Source organism: Podarcis muralis, chromosome 3, assembly GCF_964188315.1.
Source record: "Podarcis muralis chromosome 3, rPodMur119.hap1.1, whole genome shotgun sequence".
In the NCBI taxonomy this organism is placed as follows: domain Eukaryota; kingdom Metazoa; phylum Chordata; class Lepidosauria; order Squamata; family Lacertidae; genus Podarcis; species Podarcis muralis.
The window spans coordinates 12186426-12202574 of NC_135657.1; the positions used below are offsets into that span (position 1 = coordinate 12186426).

General features: G+C 48.7%; 1 protein-coding gene across 3 annotated transcripts in view; it reads right to left on the reverse strand.

The window, feature by feature from the left end:
* Nucleotides 1-16149, reverse strand: part of SPTBN1 (spectrin beta, non-erythrocytic 1) — a 244532-nt gene that overhangs the window by 5337 nt on the left and 223046 nt on the right. For 2 of the 3 annotated variants that reach the window (XM_077925438.1, XM_028725090.2), the window contains 6 exons: nt 15985-16069; nt 14846-15042; nt 14193-14296; nt 13039-13102; nt 4466-4704; nt 2657-2830 (listed from right to left, as the gene is read on the reverse strand). In XM_077925438.1, the coding sequence (XP_077781564.1) occupies nt 2657-2830; nt 4466-4704; nt 13039-13102; nt 14193-14296; nt 14846-15042; nt 15985-16069 (863 nt within the window). The remainder of the gene's footprint in view (nt 1-2656; nt 2831-4465; nt 4705-13038; nt 13103-14192; nt 14297-14845; nt 15043-15984; nt 16070-16149) is intronic. The other variant, XM_077925439.1, reaches the window with a different exon arrangement.

Sequence of the window (16149 nt, forward strand, 5' to 3'; positions counted from 1 at the left end):
GGGGTGCTTTCGAACTGCTAGGTGGGCAGGAGCTGGGACCGAAAGACGGGAGCTCACCCCGCCGCGGGGATTCGAACCGCCGACCATGCAATCGGCAAGTCCTAGGCACTGAGGTTTTACCCACAGCGCCACCCGCGTCCCTGCTATTTTAATAAGCGTAATAATCTCTCCCTGCCTTTGTGAACTGCTTAGATAAGGCTTCCTTGCTTTGCCTTGTCTGCTTAGGGCTAAGGTAATGCTGAACCATTTTCGACACTGAACCATTTAATGCAAGGTGCCGTGGAAGGGATACACGCAGGAGCACACTTGAGAAGCGTACTATAAACCTTTGAAGAAGGATTAGACTGCCCTGCTGCTTGGGAGACAAGCTGTTGCTGTCTGAGCTCGGAAAGCCAAATGTTGAGGGCAGGAGGAGAACGAGGACCTGAAAGGTACTGGTGCTGAAGGCACAAACCAATGGCTGGTGTGGTGGGGATGCTAAAGATCATAGACTCATGGAACTGGAGAGTTGGAAGGGACACAAAGGGTCATGTAGTCCAGCCCCCTGAAATGCAGGGATGCTACCCTCTCTGATGCCTCCAGCACAGAGAATAAAAAATCACTGTGGTGGTACTGTTGCAAGTAGAAGAGCTGAGGACATTAAGATGCTTGTGGGGAGACCACAAGCCGCATCCATATGAGGATTTTTTGCCCCGGTGTATATTACTTCGCTACCTTACACTGAGTTGCATTTGCCATTTCAACATAGCTGTCAACTTTCAGATTTGAAAATAAGGGATCAGCAGCCTCACACGGTCCCGGGGACAGTCTACGGGATATCTAAGGATCCGGGAAAGCAGCGGGAAGCAGCGGGAAACGGCACTGCAATAAGGGAATTTCCCGCAAAAAAAAGGAAAGTTGACAGCTATGCATTTCAAAGCCCTTCCAAAAGAGACCCTTTTGCAATCTCTTTTTGTTCTATTGCAAAGAGGATCCTGGAAACTCTGGGACCTCGAATCTATATGCTGATGGCAGTCCTTTGCAGCTTTGGAACATCTTCATGGTAACATGGGATGACAGGGGGGAAAAGCAAAGTCCTATTCTGGAGCCATATACGCCAGCCTTTCTCAGCCTTGGGTCCCTAGATGTTGTTGGACCACAACTCCCATCATCCCTAACCACTGGTCCTGCTAGCGAGGGATGATGGGAGTGTGGTCCAGCAACATCTGGGGACCCAAGGTTGAGAAAGGCGGATATACACTAACAAAACATGTCAAGAGTTTACCAAGCCTATCAAGTTTTGGAAGAGAATGGTTTTTGAGTAGGTCCACTGCTGGAGGCAGTAGGCCTCTGAATACCAACTGTTGGGAATCACAAGTAGGGAGATAGCCATCTCGTTGGTCAACAGTGAGAACACGATGCTAGACTAGATGGGTCTTCGGCCTGATCTAGCAGTCAGGCTCTTCAGCCTGGATACGTCAGTTAGTTAGAGTGTGTTGCTGCTAACACCAAGATTGCAGGTTCAATCCCCGTACAGGACAGTTGCATAGTCCTGCATTGCAGCGAGTTAAACAAGATGATCCTCAGGGTCACTTCTAACTCTACGATTCTATTATTCTAAAGTCCTTAAAAGGTAAAGGGACCCCTGACCATTAGGTCCAGTCGTGACCGACTCTGGGGTTGCAGCGCTCATCTCGCTTTATTGGCCCAGGGAGCCGGCGTACAGCTTCCGGGTCATGTGGCCAGCATGACTAAGCTGCTTCTGGCGAACCACAGCAGCGCACAGAAACGCCGTTTACCTTCCCACCAGAGTGGTACCTACTTGCACTTTGATGTGCTTTTGAACTGCTAGGTTGGCAGGAGCAGGGACCAAGCAAGGGGAGCTCATCCCATCACGGGGATCTGAACCACTGACCTTCTGATCGGCAAGTCCTAGGCTCTGTGGTTTAACCCACAGTGCCACCCATGTCCCCTAAAGTCCTTAAGAGAGGAATTAAAGGGAAAGAACGAGGCCCAAGCCAGATATCCCCTGTGAACTGATCTCAGGACATTTCTAGAGGGCCATGTCATCTGCAGCACCCAGGGGTTGTGCTGTGAATTGTGGAGGTAACTTTGCGAAGGCAAACCTCGAACCAGACATGCAACAGTATGTCAAAGAGCGTTGCGCCTGCTTTCCCTGACCTTTTGCCTTCTTGCCTAGAAAACAGGGTTTCCCCCCTGACCTTTTGTCCTTTCGCAGATTTGTTTACTAGACAGAACTCTTGGCTGGAGCATGGCAGGGAACACAGACGTAATCAAGTATTGGGGAACATTAAAGGGAAACACCTGCTGACACGTGTATTTGCTAATGCTGGAAATGTGCCTAGATGGAAATACGTTAAGTTCAGAGTGGTTTCACTACTGTTTCCAATTGTTGACTTCTGCTAATAAAAGGAGCCTCTACAGAGCTAGCCGGCAGCTTGCTTGGAGCACGCTTGCAGCGTGATTCAGCACAGCTCACCTGCATTCAACCTCCTGTCGTCTCCATTATTCCTACAGTGAATGCAGTTGCTCAGAAGATCGGTGGATGTGGATAATGTCTGCAAACCGCTGGTGCAGGGAGCCTGGGAACTATCAGTTCCCATCCCTGTTGGGAAAAGGAAAAGTCTCTCTCCTCCTGCAGGAAGAGGTGCCTTACCTTAGCTTGAACACATGCTTTTTCTTCTTGTATTCAACCGCCACTTCGCATGCTGCTTCTTTCAGGCTGACGGGGATCTCGTTGTGGTAGGGGATGCCCGAGGAAGCAGCCTTGGCATCTTTGTAAAAGCCCATGTCTTGCTTGTTAATGACACAGTAGACGTTATGCCAGGATCTTGGGAGACAAATGAAACAACAAGGCAAGCATTAAGGCTGCCGTCGTGGATAAGCGCAGCTTCCTCCTTGCTTTTCTAACGCTGCAGCATTGCATAAGCAAATCAAAGCTCTTTTTCTGCGAGAAGATAAAACAGGTTTATGGGCAAGAAGTTTGCACGACACAGCTCTGTTAGAAAAGGGAGAGGGAGACAGAGAGAACAGGTTGCCTGCAAAAACAGAAGAGATTTCTCAATGCTATGCCATTAGGGTTTTTGCATCTTAATGATTTTATGCGCTGCGCCTAATGGTTTTCTAAAATGTTTCTATATTGCTGTACCCAGCGCTGATATTTTGAGAGAGGGTGGATAAATATCAGCACTATTTGGAAGTAAACATGCTGGGTGTTTTCAGAGGGGAAGTTTTCAAGTCTGAAAGCTATCAACTTGGATCATTTATTCAGCATTGTTTACTTGGTTATTTCTAACTTGCCTTTTTCGATCCAAAAAGGATTCTGACACGAAACTAGCAGGATGCAATGAAAACCACCAATCCAGTTAAAACCTCGACATTTCAAGACGAAAAAACCGGGGGGGGGGGGGAGCGTGTGATGCTGTAAGCATCTGAGATAGAACGGGAGCAAAATCAAACCTATCAACAGATAAATAAATTCTGTTTATTTATGTGCATGCTGCCTGACAACAAAAATCCTTGAGGCGTTTTGAGTCTGGCTGTGAATCCTTGTGAGCAGGAATCTGGAATGCTCACCCCGTCTGTGTAAGTCTTTGCAGGAGGGCCACTGCAATAAATGAGGACAGGATAGCTGGCGGTCGCCCCTCTCCTTTCAGCCATGCAGAGAGGAAGTGACAACGCTAAGGGAGGATATTCTTAGGCTTCAGGAAGAGTCAGAAAGAGGAAAGCCGAGAAATGCAGAGAGGAATTTTTGGGACACACATTCCGCCCTGCTTGCAGAGTGAGCAGCAACCAGGAACAGGGACCACGAGGTGGATACTTCGGAGGTTGCAATGTATGGGAGGAGGAAGATGCAGGAGATTATCGGGGGGGGGGGTGCCTGTGTGCAAGGGAGGTTGCACAGAAGGAGAGGCGAGGAGGCACAGGCACGGGGTGGAAGTGAAAACAGGAGTGCAAAGTGGGACCGCGGAACAGAAGAGAGAAACGCGGTTGGGAGTAGCGAGCTTAGTAGTTGCATGCGGAACGGGGGGCGCTGGCGGGAGGAGTGAGCAGGGGTGCAGCCCCTCGTTTCAGCTCGTTCCTTGCTGGGGCAACTTCAGGGGCCCGTGTTTCCCCGAGCACAGCCTGAAGCCTGCCTCCAGCTCGAACCTCACCTTGTCCTACACCCCCGTGGAGCCTGGCCACAGTGCAGAGCGGGACAGCGCCCTCTAAAGCAGCGTCCAAAGGAAGAGGAGAGGAGAAAAGGATATTTGGAGGGGGCAGCCCTCGCCCTTTGAGCAAGTAAGGAGGGAACAAGAAAACAAATGGTATTGGGAATCGGGGGGTTCTGGGACCAGAAGCCTTAGTGGTGGCAAGCCTATAAGGTTGGTGGGAATGACCCCCACTTGTATACCACGAAAGAAGAACATACTGGAGCTCTGGGGATCCTCCAGAGGTGGATAAGCACGGAGCGAGCCTAACAAACCTGTTTGAAGCCTTCTTGTTGTGTGACTCCCATTCGTGTTTGCGATGCAAGAAGCCCTCCATCAGAGTGGAAGGCGCTTCTTGCGTTTTGGCCGGGAGGGTGGCGGCTGTCTGGGCCTGGAGGCCAGCCTTGGCTTTGCGATCGGCCGTCGGCGACGGGACGGGACTGGTCTCTTTGGAGCTTGTCCTCTGGTCCGCTGCTCCATTGACCATTTCGTTGGCTTCCCTCGACTCTCCCATCTAAGAAACAAGAGCGGGACACGTCAGCCGCTGTCCGGCGGCAAGGCTGTTGCACGCAGCACTTTCTCGTTTAATCAAAGAACATCTTAAATGTTCCGTTTGCAAAGCTTGGCCCCACGCTGTGTACCAAAGCCTAGGGGGTTCCAGTAAAACTACTCTCGCCCCCTCCCCACTGAAGAAACAGAGGGCTGGAGGAATTAGAACGGTATCATTTAGATTAGTACCCAATTGATAGAGGTGAAGGAACAGGAGAAAGGGAGAGGGGAACCCATCTGTGAGAGTTTTACCGCTCTTGGCTTTGCTGATCAAATCCTTAAAATGCCATGATTGAGCAAAGGCAAACTGTACATGCAACAAGGACTTCTCTATTAAGAGGCTATAGAGAACGCAATTCTTTGCTGTTCCGTAACTGGGAATAAGAAACTGGGCCCAGGATTGTGGCCGCACTCGTCAACTGCAAGCATTTTTGACTGTTCCAATATTGCAACAGTAAGAATCTCACTTCTGTTAAGTTCAGAAAGATCGTAAAAAAAGGAGGGGAAAGCCAACTGATTCACGCCAGCCGCCTTTCAATGCATCTACAACGTTACTGCCGTTGGGTCTGTGCAGTACCTCTATAGATGCATTGAGCCAGTGGAAAGAGTACTGCTAACAGCATTCACAGAAGCATGTGACCCGGACCCACCTGCAAATTCCCCCACTCCAGCACACCCATCCCCAAGGTGACAACATAATCAGAAGACAACATGCAGAAACTGGTGGGGAATATCCGAGGGCAGCATGCAAATTCATCATGTCCCCCGTCCTAGTTAGAAGAGCTTGGATCGTCAAAGACAGGCAGGTTTAGAGGGGAGAGGAAGGTGGAACGAGGCAGGGTGGACAGTTAAACGTTAATTTATCTCAAAGTCTCTTATCGTCGGACTTTGGAATCGGGTGGATCGGATTGGGTATTAAAGGAGCCAGGAAAACACTACAACCACTCAACTCCACACGTCTATTTACCCCCAAGACAAAGACAGAACCAAGGCCTTGGCCATCTCTCGCCTTGCCGGTCTCGATGCCTGCTGTACTGTAACTGAGATGCCTAGCGGGGCCAGCTCTGACTGGGCAGATCCGTGATGTCTTCAGCAGCCATTTCATCACCCAAATCATTTACAACCGGAATCCTGAAACTTTAATCTTTTGCAGCAGTGGCTCGGTCCCAGGCGGGACGGATAACATTGATTAAAGGAGTCGGGACTTGGAATTCTGTGCCGCAGAAAAGCCACTGGTAGCAGCCCGCAGAGGAGTGTAGGGATTGTGGTTATTAGCAAGTTACTAAAGCCCAGCACCGCTCAATGCTCTAGTAGTAGATTACAAACACTCTGCGCCATTTTTAAATTTTTTTCACATGAGGACAAGCAAGGATTCGCTAAGGACACAGTAATTAAAAGACATTTTTTGCTGCTCCAGCCAGGATTCAGACAATTCAGAAGCAGCAGAATTATTACACAGCAAGCTGTACATCTTCTACTTTTGCTACAACTGTTTGGGCTGATCCTTGGGAAAGGTGGCTGGTACCATTGACTCCCATTCCAGTACGTAGGCCAATTGCTAAAGGCCTCCAGTCATCCATGGGGTAGGGCCTTCTAGGTAGTGGCACCCGAGTTTGGAACTCCCTCCTTTGGGAGGCTCAGTGAGCCCGTTCCCTCCCAGCTTTCAGCCACAATCCTACTCCTAGTGAACTCAACTTCACTGGAAACAATGGGATTTACAGCTGGATAAATATGTATCAGATTCTGCTGTTTTCTAAGGCTGCGGTCCTATACTCTCTTATATGGAAATAGGAACTACTGGACTCTGTGGGGCTTACTTCTGAGTAGACATTTACAGGATTGCACTGCAAGCTACCCAGAGCCTTTTTTTTAAAACAACAGCTCAGCTCACCCCAATCCTTTGAACCAAGAACCAGGTCAAGTTTTGCTGGCACAGTATCAACTCCTCTCTCCCCTTATGAAATAACTTAATGTCCCAGGAGGGAACCCAAATCCTGAACTAAATTGAATGTGCGTAACTCCCCCCACCATGTTAACTCTTAGTTTTGTGTTTTTTTATGGTTACTCTCACTTGGGGATGAGAGATCTGGAGAAAGTGGGCTTTGCTCAAAAACTAGGGGAAACTTCCTAGGATTAGTAAAAGAGAAATCAAATAATGGAACCAGAGTTTCCGTGGTAGAGACACTTGAATTCGCTTCCTTGGAGGTTTTGAATGAATGGGCGAGAGACGTTAAGTCAGAGGTCTCTAGGTATAGAGCAGGCTTTCCCAACCTGGTGCCCTCCAGGTGTTTCGGACCCTCGCCATGCTGACTAGGGTTGATGGGAGTCATAGTCCCAGTGATCTGGCAGGCACAATGGTTGGGAAAGGCTGGTAGAGAATATACTGCATTAGAGCAGGGAATGTAAAAAGAGAGACTTGTGGGAGCCAGCAGGGGCTGGTGCCCCTTGGGACTGGCAGGGCAGAAAGTGGGGAGACCAAGAGAAGGTGGACCCAGAGCCCAGGACAGGCATAGCCAGAGCCAATGGGAGGCAAGAGCCAACTAATTCAACTTCTGTCCTCATCTTCCTCCCGGCTGAGTTTTACAAGTGCAGCACTGAGGCAGGAGAGGAGGAAGGTGACATGCAGTTCAGGCCCCGTTGGGCTAGCTGCAAGTAGTAGGGCAACTGGTGGTGGAACAAAGAGGGCAGACCAAGGTTGGTGGGGCAGTGCCCGATTCACCAAAAAGGACTGGGCTCCACTGGTGGAAGCTCCTCCATTCAGATTCCACCAACTGGGAAAAATAAAGGAATTTTGTGGAGTGGAGAATCAACTATATTTGCAAACCAGGCCATCAATATTACACCGTATTTTTCGCTCTATAAGACGCACTTTCCCCCTCCTAAAAAGTAAGGGGAGATGTGTGTGCGTCTTATGGAGCGAATGCAGGCTGCGCAGCTATCCCAGAAGCCAGAACAGCGAGAGGGATCGGTGCACACTGATCCCTCTTGCTCCCTTGGCTTCAGCAAAAGCAACGTGAAGCCTCCGGAGCCCAGCGGGAGCGCTCCCGCTGTGCTCAGGAGGCTTCAGGCGGCTATCCCTGAAGCCAGGAGAGCAAGAGGGATCGATCCCTCTTGCTCTCCTGGCTTTGCTTCGCTGGAGAGCCACTGCACAGCTTTCCCTCTCTGCGCAGCACCCCTTCAGCGAAGTGGGAGGAGAAATGGAGCCCCTTCCGTTTCTCCTCCTGCTTTGCTGGAGAGGCGCTGAGCAGAGAGGGAGAGAACATTTTTTTTCTTGTTCTCCTCCTCTAAAACTAGGTGCGTCTTATGGCCGGGTGCGTCTTATAGAGCGAAAAATGCGGTGCGTTGTGGTAAAGCCACCTTCCCAGCAGTACAGGTGGGCCAAGTCCGAGGGAAACCTGAGAGCCAGACACACAGCCTCTGTATTCTTGCCTGTTTCTGGCAACTTCCATGGCTGCTCATCCGACTCCTGGGTTGCCCAGGGCTTGCTTGCCTGTGCTGGCAGAGACTAGGGAATGAAGCATAGGGAAGGCATTTGTGCTCATGCAAGCGAAGACTGCTGCGGATCTGGCTTTAGCTTGCTGCAGCACGGCCATCTTGTTAAGATTATGAACAAAGCTGTCACATTGCTTTTCAGTATTTTTGCAGCCTGCTTTCAGAAACGGTTTTCGCAATGAACAGAATAATAATAATAATAATAATAATAACAATAACAATAACAACAATAACAAGCATGTATGCAAATGATGCATGGTGACACACAGGGGGAAATAATAAGAGCTAAACAAAACTTTAATGGAAACATGCTTTGAGCATGCAGACAAAACACCATGGGTGACAATGGTTAACAACAACAACAACAACAGATAAACACAAGCATGTTATGAATACACGTTGTCATCATTGGAAGGTTAACTGCAAGTCAGCTGAGTTTGTTAGCTGATTCTTGAGGTATTTAAATCCTGATGCAACACAGCAGCGAGGGACGCAACATGGAATACATCCCCGCTCCCCCAGAGTTTGCTTTTCAAAGTGCATGAATCAAGATCTACATTCAGTCGTCCACCTCCTTGAGCCTCTGTGCTATTAGATGAGGAATCAAGGGATCTGCGCAAGGGAATGACAACCCACGCGTTGTTCTGTGAAATGCCACAATTTTTCGGAACCAAAAAAATATAGGCAGCTATTAAAAAGAGAGGACTGCAGTGTCCTTCGCTGCCTGAGATTCAGGTTTGAGGTATCTCTTCCTCTAGTTTCCCCCTGAATGCTAGAGCTCTGTGTTGCCATTATACGAGGGAAATGAGCATCCCTTAGGCATTTTTGGCTACAGGATAGAACAGGTTTGGAACAGTCCCTTTGCCTGGCCAAGGGTCAAAAAGGCATCTCTGGTTCCTGCAGGGTTTAATGCACTTTGAGGGGCAGCAACCTAGAACTGGTGTAAAGGAAGCACCAAAACATGTCAACACATTGATATAAGGAAATCTAAAGAGCATGAATTAAGAAGTTATACGGTGATATCCTGATGAGAGGGGGAGGAAGAGAGAGAGAGACATGTATGATAATGAAGAAAGACATGGTTGCATGGAAGAATAAAATCCTAGCCTTCTCACTCCTCACAAATGTTGCCAGGTACACTTTGAGAAACTAAACTGATAACCGGTACACCTTAATGTAAACTCGGAGGTTCAGCAAAGGGAAACCAGATTTATCAAGTGTGGTTTGCTAATTATAAAGGTTAATAACTAAGTAACCCTTATACAGGTGGTAAAGATTGCAGCAGGAATTCTTCATGGGAGGAAACCAAGGCCGTATTGAAAAATGGCAAAACTACAAATAAATTTGCAGAAGTCTAACAAATGCCAATTATTCTTTACCTTTACCAGCTGAGGCAACCACCCATCGACTAGACTATGTAAACAAAAAGTCTTCTTAATGCCACTTTTGTGCAAAATTACTGAATCTGAAGTTGCAACCGGAGAGCGCATGTTTAGCAATCTCTATCGTTACCCACAATCAAGGGAGGTTAAAGAAGATCCCCCCCCCCCACTTTAAAAGTGTGGAATTTCTCTCCCTTTTCAATGTGTCTTTTCATGTGGATTGATGGTCCTAATTCAGAGGTGAAGATTGCCAGATGAACCCTGGGTTTCACTGAGGGCTTCAAACACCTCACCTTCCTCCTCCTACAGTAGCAGCAGATAGACTCACAGTAGATACCAATTCAACTGTCATTAATTCTCTCCAAATAAGCCAAACAAATCTCTGTTACAGCCTCTGCTACTGCCTTAGCCCCCTCACGGAACTACAATTCCCCAGAATTCCTTGAAGAGAAGGCAGTTGCCACCCTACCACTACCCAAAAATCTGTAATTTGATACTATGGTCACCATCCTCTGTTCTCCACCTTCACACAGAATGGAAGTGTCTAGAGCAGGTGTAGTCACTGTGCTGCCCCCTAGATATTGATGGGCTCAAACTCCCACGAGCCCCTGCCATAATCAGGGATGATGGGAGCTGTTGATCAACAACATCCGGCTAAGCCTGGGCTAGAGGGTTGACGTTTAGATCTATGGAGCCCAAATTAAGATCCCCACTCAACCGAGAAGGTAACTGAGTAGTACCTCTCAGCCTAATCTACCTCAAGGCTGAGTTCCTTGTGTGGGATACAAATGTAATAAAACTGTTAACGTGTAATAGCAGATTCACGCTTGTTAAGGGTTCCTTTCCTCTTCCCTAACCTGCACTTCTCCTTTCATAGGGGCGGGAAATGAGAGCAAGGGAGTGTGAACCTGTGGCTCTCCAAGGTGCTGTTAAGACTCCAGCTCCCATCATCAACCTTAGCCAGCACAGCCAGTGGTCAGAGCGATGGGACGCAGAGTCTAGCAAGATCTGCAGAAGACACAGGTTTCTCCACCCCTGGTTTGAGAGTCAGTGAGCTGAGCTTTCAGATATGGGCTATGAATCAGCCTTAAAGGTATAAGCCCCTCAACCTAGTGCAACCTCAAAGGGCTGTTGGGAGGATTAAAAGGGGAGGAAGGGAAAGAGAATCATGTATGCCACTTTGGAGTAAAGGTGGGATAGAAATCTAATAATTAAACAATCAAAGAGGATGCACATTCTGTTTCCCTTCACTATTAATACGTTTTCCTACTCTCCCCCCCTTTTCCCCTTACACGTCTAGGAATGCAAAGGGCTGAAGTAATGGAAAAAGCCAAGGTTTCTGCAGCCTAGTAGGGTGTGGGGAGATTCTTAGACCCAGCAGGGCCAAGTGTTGGTGCCTGGCTGAAATGTGTCCTCGAACTCTGGCAATGCCTTTTGCTTCCCTGGGTAGAGGACAGAGAGATGTGTATGTGTGCGAGAGAGAGTGTAGAAACTAGCCTACTGTGCAGAGGTAAAATGTTCACTCATTGCTCCACCCACTTTAGCCTCTGGCTCCTCCCACCGCTGGCAAGTACCTCTGCCCCCCACCCGGAAGGGAATGTTGCTCTCGGCTGAAAAGTGTCCCCCACCCCTGCCATAGGATGAAAAACAAGGTGGGCATCAAGGCACTGAGCTCCCCATGTGCCTCAGGCCTCACGTTGAGGGCCAGCGCATGGGAAAGGCAAGCATCCTCTTTATCTGTGTGTGACAGGTGAGCATATGAAAATGAAGGTGCTTCCTTTCCCGATATATGTACCGGAGGCAATACTAGGAGGGATGGGGAAGGCAGGTGTTCAAGGTTCCTCTCCCCCCCAGGGCTTAACTTGCTTGGAAAAGGGGAAAACTGGGAACAAACAGTCCCAGCAACAGGAACAAGGGATGCTCACACTATTAAAACTCCACAGTTTTAATGGACCTTTGGCATTTATTTTATTTTATTGCAGATTGCAATCCTGAACATGCTTCCTTGGAAATTAAATCCCACTGAGTGCAATAAGGTTTGCTCCCTAGTAACTGTGTTCAGGAGGGCAGCCTGAAAGATGCTGTGGAGAAGACCTGCTCCTGCACACGAGGTGAAGAGGGTTGTCCTGTGTTCAGCCTCACATGATCTGCATGGATTTCTCCCACCCCTCCAACCAGGCCCTACTTTAAAAGGACTAAGAGAGTCCCGTGGTTTTCAATGGGGTTTATGCACCAAATAACCAACTCACTGGCTAGGGAAGAGGAACACTGGAACAAGTTGCTGAGACAGTAAGATCACACTGACTACTAATTTTGTAGCGTCCTTCCATTTAAGCTTTATTGGCGGTTGCTGGGTTCACACGGCTTGGAATGTTCAACAACTTACTAACTTCTAGGTCAGGGGTGGAGAACCTCAGGCCCAAGAACCAGGGCTTTCTAACCGGCCCTCAGCACTCTCCCTAGCCATGTCCCCTCACTGGCCCTGTAATGCTGCTGCCTGGCTGGGGTTTGGCCTTGAATTGTAATAATGCCTCTTTGGATAGAGGACAGAGAACTGTGGATGCATGTTGAGAAATGTCTGACTTTTGCATGGCTGCGCTGCAGCCAGCACACTGTACTAACAGCTGTATCGGTTACTCCACCCACTTCTCGTTCTGGTCCTGCCTGTTTTTCACCTCTCGGACTGCTTACCATGGGCATGCGGCCCTCATAAGGTTGCGCAGAGCGTAGTGTGGCCCCTGGGATGAAAAAGCTCCCCCACGTCTGCTTTTTTGGTGCAGATGGTTCTCCCTGACCCTGAATTCCACACCCCCAGTTTACATATCCACATCTGCCGACTGCTTTCTGTCTGTAGGACTGGATCGTGCGCCTGAAGGCATTTGCCGATATCTCAGCTGGCTTCCTGGCTCAAAACCGTTAGTACAGCTAGGGACATCGTACCTGTCGGTCTCTATTTCTCGTCTTCCGCAACGATGAGATCTCATTACATCTCAATTACTCACACAAACGGGGCGGCTTTAGCGGCAGAAATCTCAAAAGCTATTAACAAAACGAAAAACTCACAACAAAAGATCATTGAGACAGTCGCAGTGCAACCGGGGTGGGGTGGGGGGAGCCTTGAAGGATTTACAGTTGAGGAAATAGAGGGTGCCTACATGGGCACTGGAGCGAGTGGCTGGGTGTGATGGCGACTCAACTGAACACAAGCTGAATGCGGTGGTAGTGGTGGTGGTGGTTGCAGTGGGAGAGAAGCAGTAAAGGGAATTTGGAGGGCCGGCAAATCAGGGAGGAAGAGGGGAGAAAAGGCCCGTGGCCCTCTGCAAACCGCTCTGCGTCTTTCAATGTCCAGAACGAGGCCGGTCACTAGCCGTCCATCTGCCACTAAAGTTTTTGTAGTTTTGGTAGGTTTGGGAGCGGTAACTAACCCGAGGAGATTCCTGGTCTGGTGGCAAACCATTCTGGGATACCTGCTCTCCTTTTGTGCCGTCCCTGTTGGGAAAGAGAGAGAGAGAGAGAAAGTGAGAAAGAGGTCGGAAAGAAGCAGCGCGGGAGCAACTCTGTAGACCAGGCCATTTGCCATGAGCATCCAGGCACACTGAAGAAAACCCTGGTGAGCTGCCTGGCCTCTGTGACACATTCTGGGGGCACACATTTCTTTCCTGTGGGGGTGCCTTGGCAGCCATGTTGGATTTCACGGCCCACTTTTGCCTCTGGCCCTTGGAAGATTGCCCCAAAGGAAATCCAGGCCTTGGGCAGATAAAAAAGGCTTCCGATAACTTCTATGGACTACCCAATGCTGCCGCTTAGCAGTGCCAGATTCACGTATACGCTAAACAAGCTATAGCTTAGGGCCCCACTCTCTTGGGGGCCCCCTCAAAATGTAAAGGGGGGAAAAAACCTGGATGTACATTTCCAAAATATAAGATAAAAGCAAATAAAATAAAACCTACATACAGCAACAGTGTTTTGTCTTGTGTAGGCTCCTATGATGTAAGTCATGGGCTAGCCTGCTCACTAAAATATCACTGGTTTGCTCATTTCTATATACAGTGGTGCCTCGCAAGACAAAAAGAATCTGTTCCGCGATTCTCTTCGTCTAGCGGTTTTTTCGTCTTGCGAAGCAACCCTATTAGCAACTTAGCGGATTAGCGCTATTAGCGGCTTAGCGGCTATTAAAGGCTTAGCGGCTTAGCTGCTAAAAGGCTATTAGCGGCTTAGAAAAAGGGGGGGAGCGGGAAAAAAATCGCAAGACTTGCAAGATGTTTTCGTCTTGCGAAGCAAGCCCATAGGGAAAATCGTCTTGCGAAGCAACTCAAAAACGGAAAACCCTTTCGTCTAGCGGGTTTTCCGTCTTGCGAGGCATTCGTCTTGCGGGGCACCACTGTATAGGGTGCTTACATTCTGCATGTGCAAATGGCTTTAGATACCTATTAGGTCCATAAATCACCATATAGCATATATTCAACACGAAAAACAGCGGCAATTTGTTGTTGACAGAGGACAGCTGGACAAATAAAGGGCCCCATAACCTTCAGTAGCTTAGGGCCTCATCAAACCTAAATCCAGCCCTGCCGCTTACCATTGCTGAGACTCCTCTCCGGTCTTGGGGCTTGGCTCTGGAGAAGGTGGCTGCCTCTTCCTCTCTTCCTCTTCTTGCTGTCGACGTACTTCCAACAATTCCAACTGGGGAGCAGAGAAGAAACAGTGCAACTTTAGGGTCCCTCCGTTCTCAGAAATGTCAGCCATCTTAGATCCTTGTTAGCTCCCTCAACATGCCACTCCTGAAAGAACCTGATTAGCTGTTGGATTGGATTGGCTCAGGGGAAAAAAGGTGAACTATTCCCCCCGCCCACAGAAAACAGGAAATCATTCAGTTTATTTCTACCAGAATCTAAATTTAGCTCTGTAAACATATTACAGTGGTACCTCGGGTTACATACGCTTCAGGTTACAGACTCCACTAACCCAGAAATAGTACCTCAGGTTAAGAACTTTGCTTCAGGATGAGAACAGAAATCGTGCTGTGGTGGTGCGGCAGCAGCAGCGAGAGGCCTAATTAGCTAAAGTGGTGCTTCAGGTTAAGAACAGTTTCAGGTTAAGAACGGACCTCCGGAACAAATTAAGTACGTAACCAGAGGTATCACTGTAGCTCTGTGACTCCCAGCAATTGGAGCTAGAACAAAGCCATCGTGCGTGAGCACATGCGTCCCTGAAATGGCTCCTGCGACTCACCGTAGTAAGTCTTTCAAGCGCCGAAAATCTCTCGTCCCAAGTTGCGGCGGACTTCTCGAATGCTTCGTGCCTCTTGATGAGCTTCTCCACTTCGTCCACGCTTTGCCCGATCTCGCGGCTCGACAGGTACGGCTCCTGCCCCAGCAGCCAGGCCTCGGCGACGCTGGCGTCCCTCGAAAACTGGTGCACTTCCAAAACTAAGCCAAAGGCAGAAACGTCGGGTGCTCAGGGCCGGCAAGCACTGTGCAGTGATAGGCCTAGCCTCTTAAGGCAGGCGCTTTTTTAAAGAGACATGGCACCTTTCTCCTAGCTCTTGGGGGTCCTGTTTCATCAGGGTGTTACTAAACCAATCCTTTGGGAATGTCCTGAAGAGTCACCGATATATTTTCACCCAGGGGAATCCCCATGGTGGACAAAGGAAGCCAGAAATCATCGTCATCAATGACCTGTCCTTCACCCTAAGGTCCCATGTTGCGTTGAATGGACACTCCATGTATCTAGACCAGGGGTGGAGAATCTATAGCTCTCCATTTGTTGTTGGGTACCCATCACCCTTGACCAGTGGGCAGTCTGGCTGGCGCTGATGGGAGCTGGAATTCATCACCATACCGAGGGCCCTGGCTTTCAAATTTTCCCTACTCCTCCAAGACTTAAGTCAGCACTCCATGGTTGCTGAGCATGCCTACACCCCACACTGGCTGTTTTGGGTTCTTTCCTCTTACAGTTCTCCCCCTTGGTTGTATCTCTGAAAGCCTTTGGGTTCCCTTAACCCTACTGATACACCCTTTCGTTTCAGTCTCCCATTCTGTATTATTATTGTTGTTGTTGTTGTTGTTGTTGTTGTTGTTGTTGTTTATTAATTTATATACTGCTGGTCCATGGGGTCACGAAGAGTCGGACACGACTAAACGACTAAACAACAAATACTGCTTAATTGCAAAGGTGGCTTTTAAGTGGCTAGCTTTGTGCTTGCCATATGTCTTCGGTGTTCAAATCACCAGCTTTGCAACAACAGCAAATGCATACAATCCTGGCCGTGTATTAAAAAATGCCGACAACACTCAGGAAAGATTGCCACCTTAAAAAAAGCACACGATATCTAATAGCTCTAATAAGACAGACAAGGGGGTGGGTCTTACTCAGTCTCAGCCACTCCCATCTGTCTTCCCATTTGTCAATCATTTCTTTTCTCTTCTCTGTAAGCTGCAATAGCTTTTCCTTGATCTGGAAGGAATAAAAGAATGGAACGTTAGCATTGTACTCCAGGCTTCTTCTTCTGTCTTGTATTTGACTCTAACAGAGCT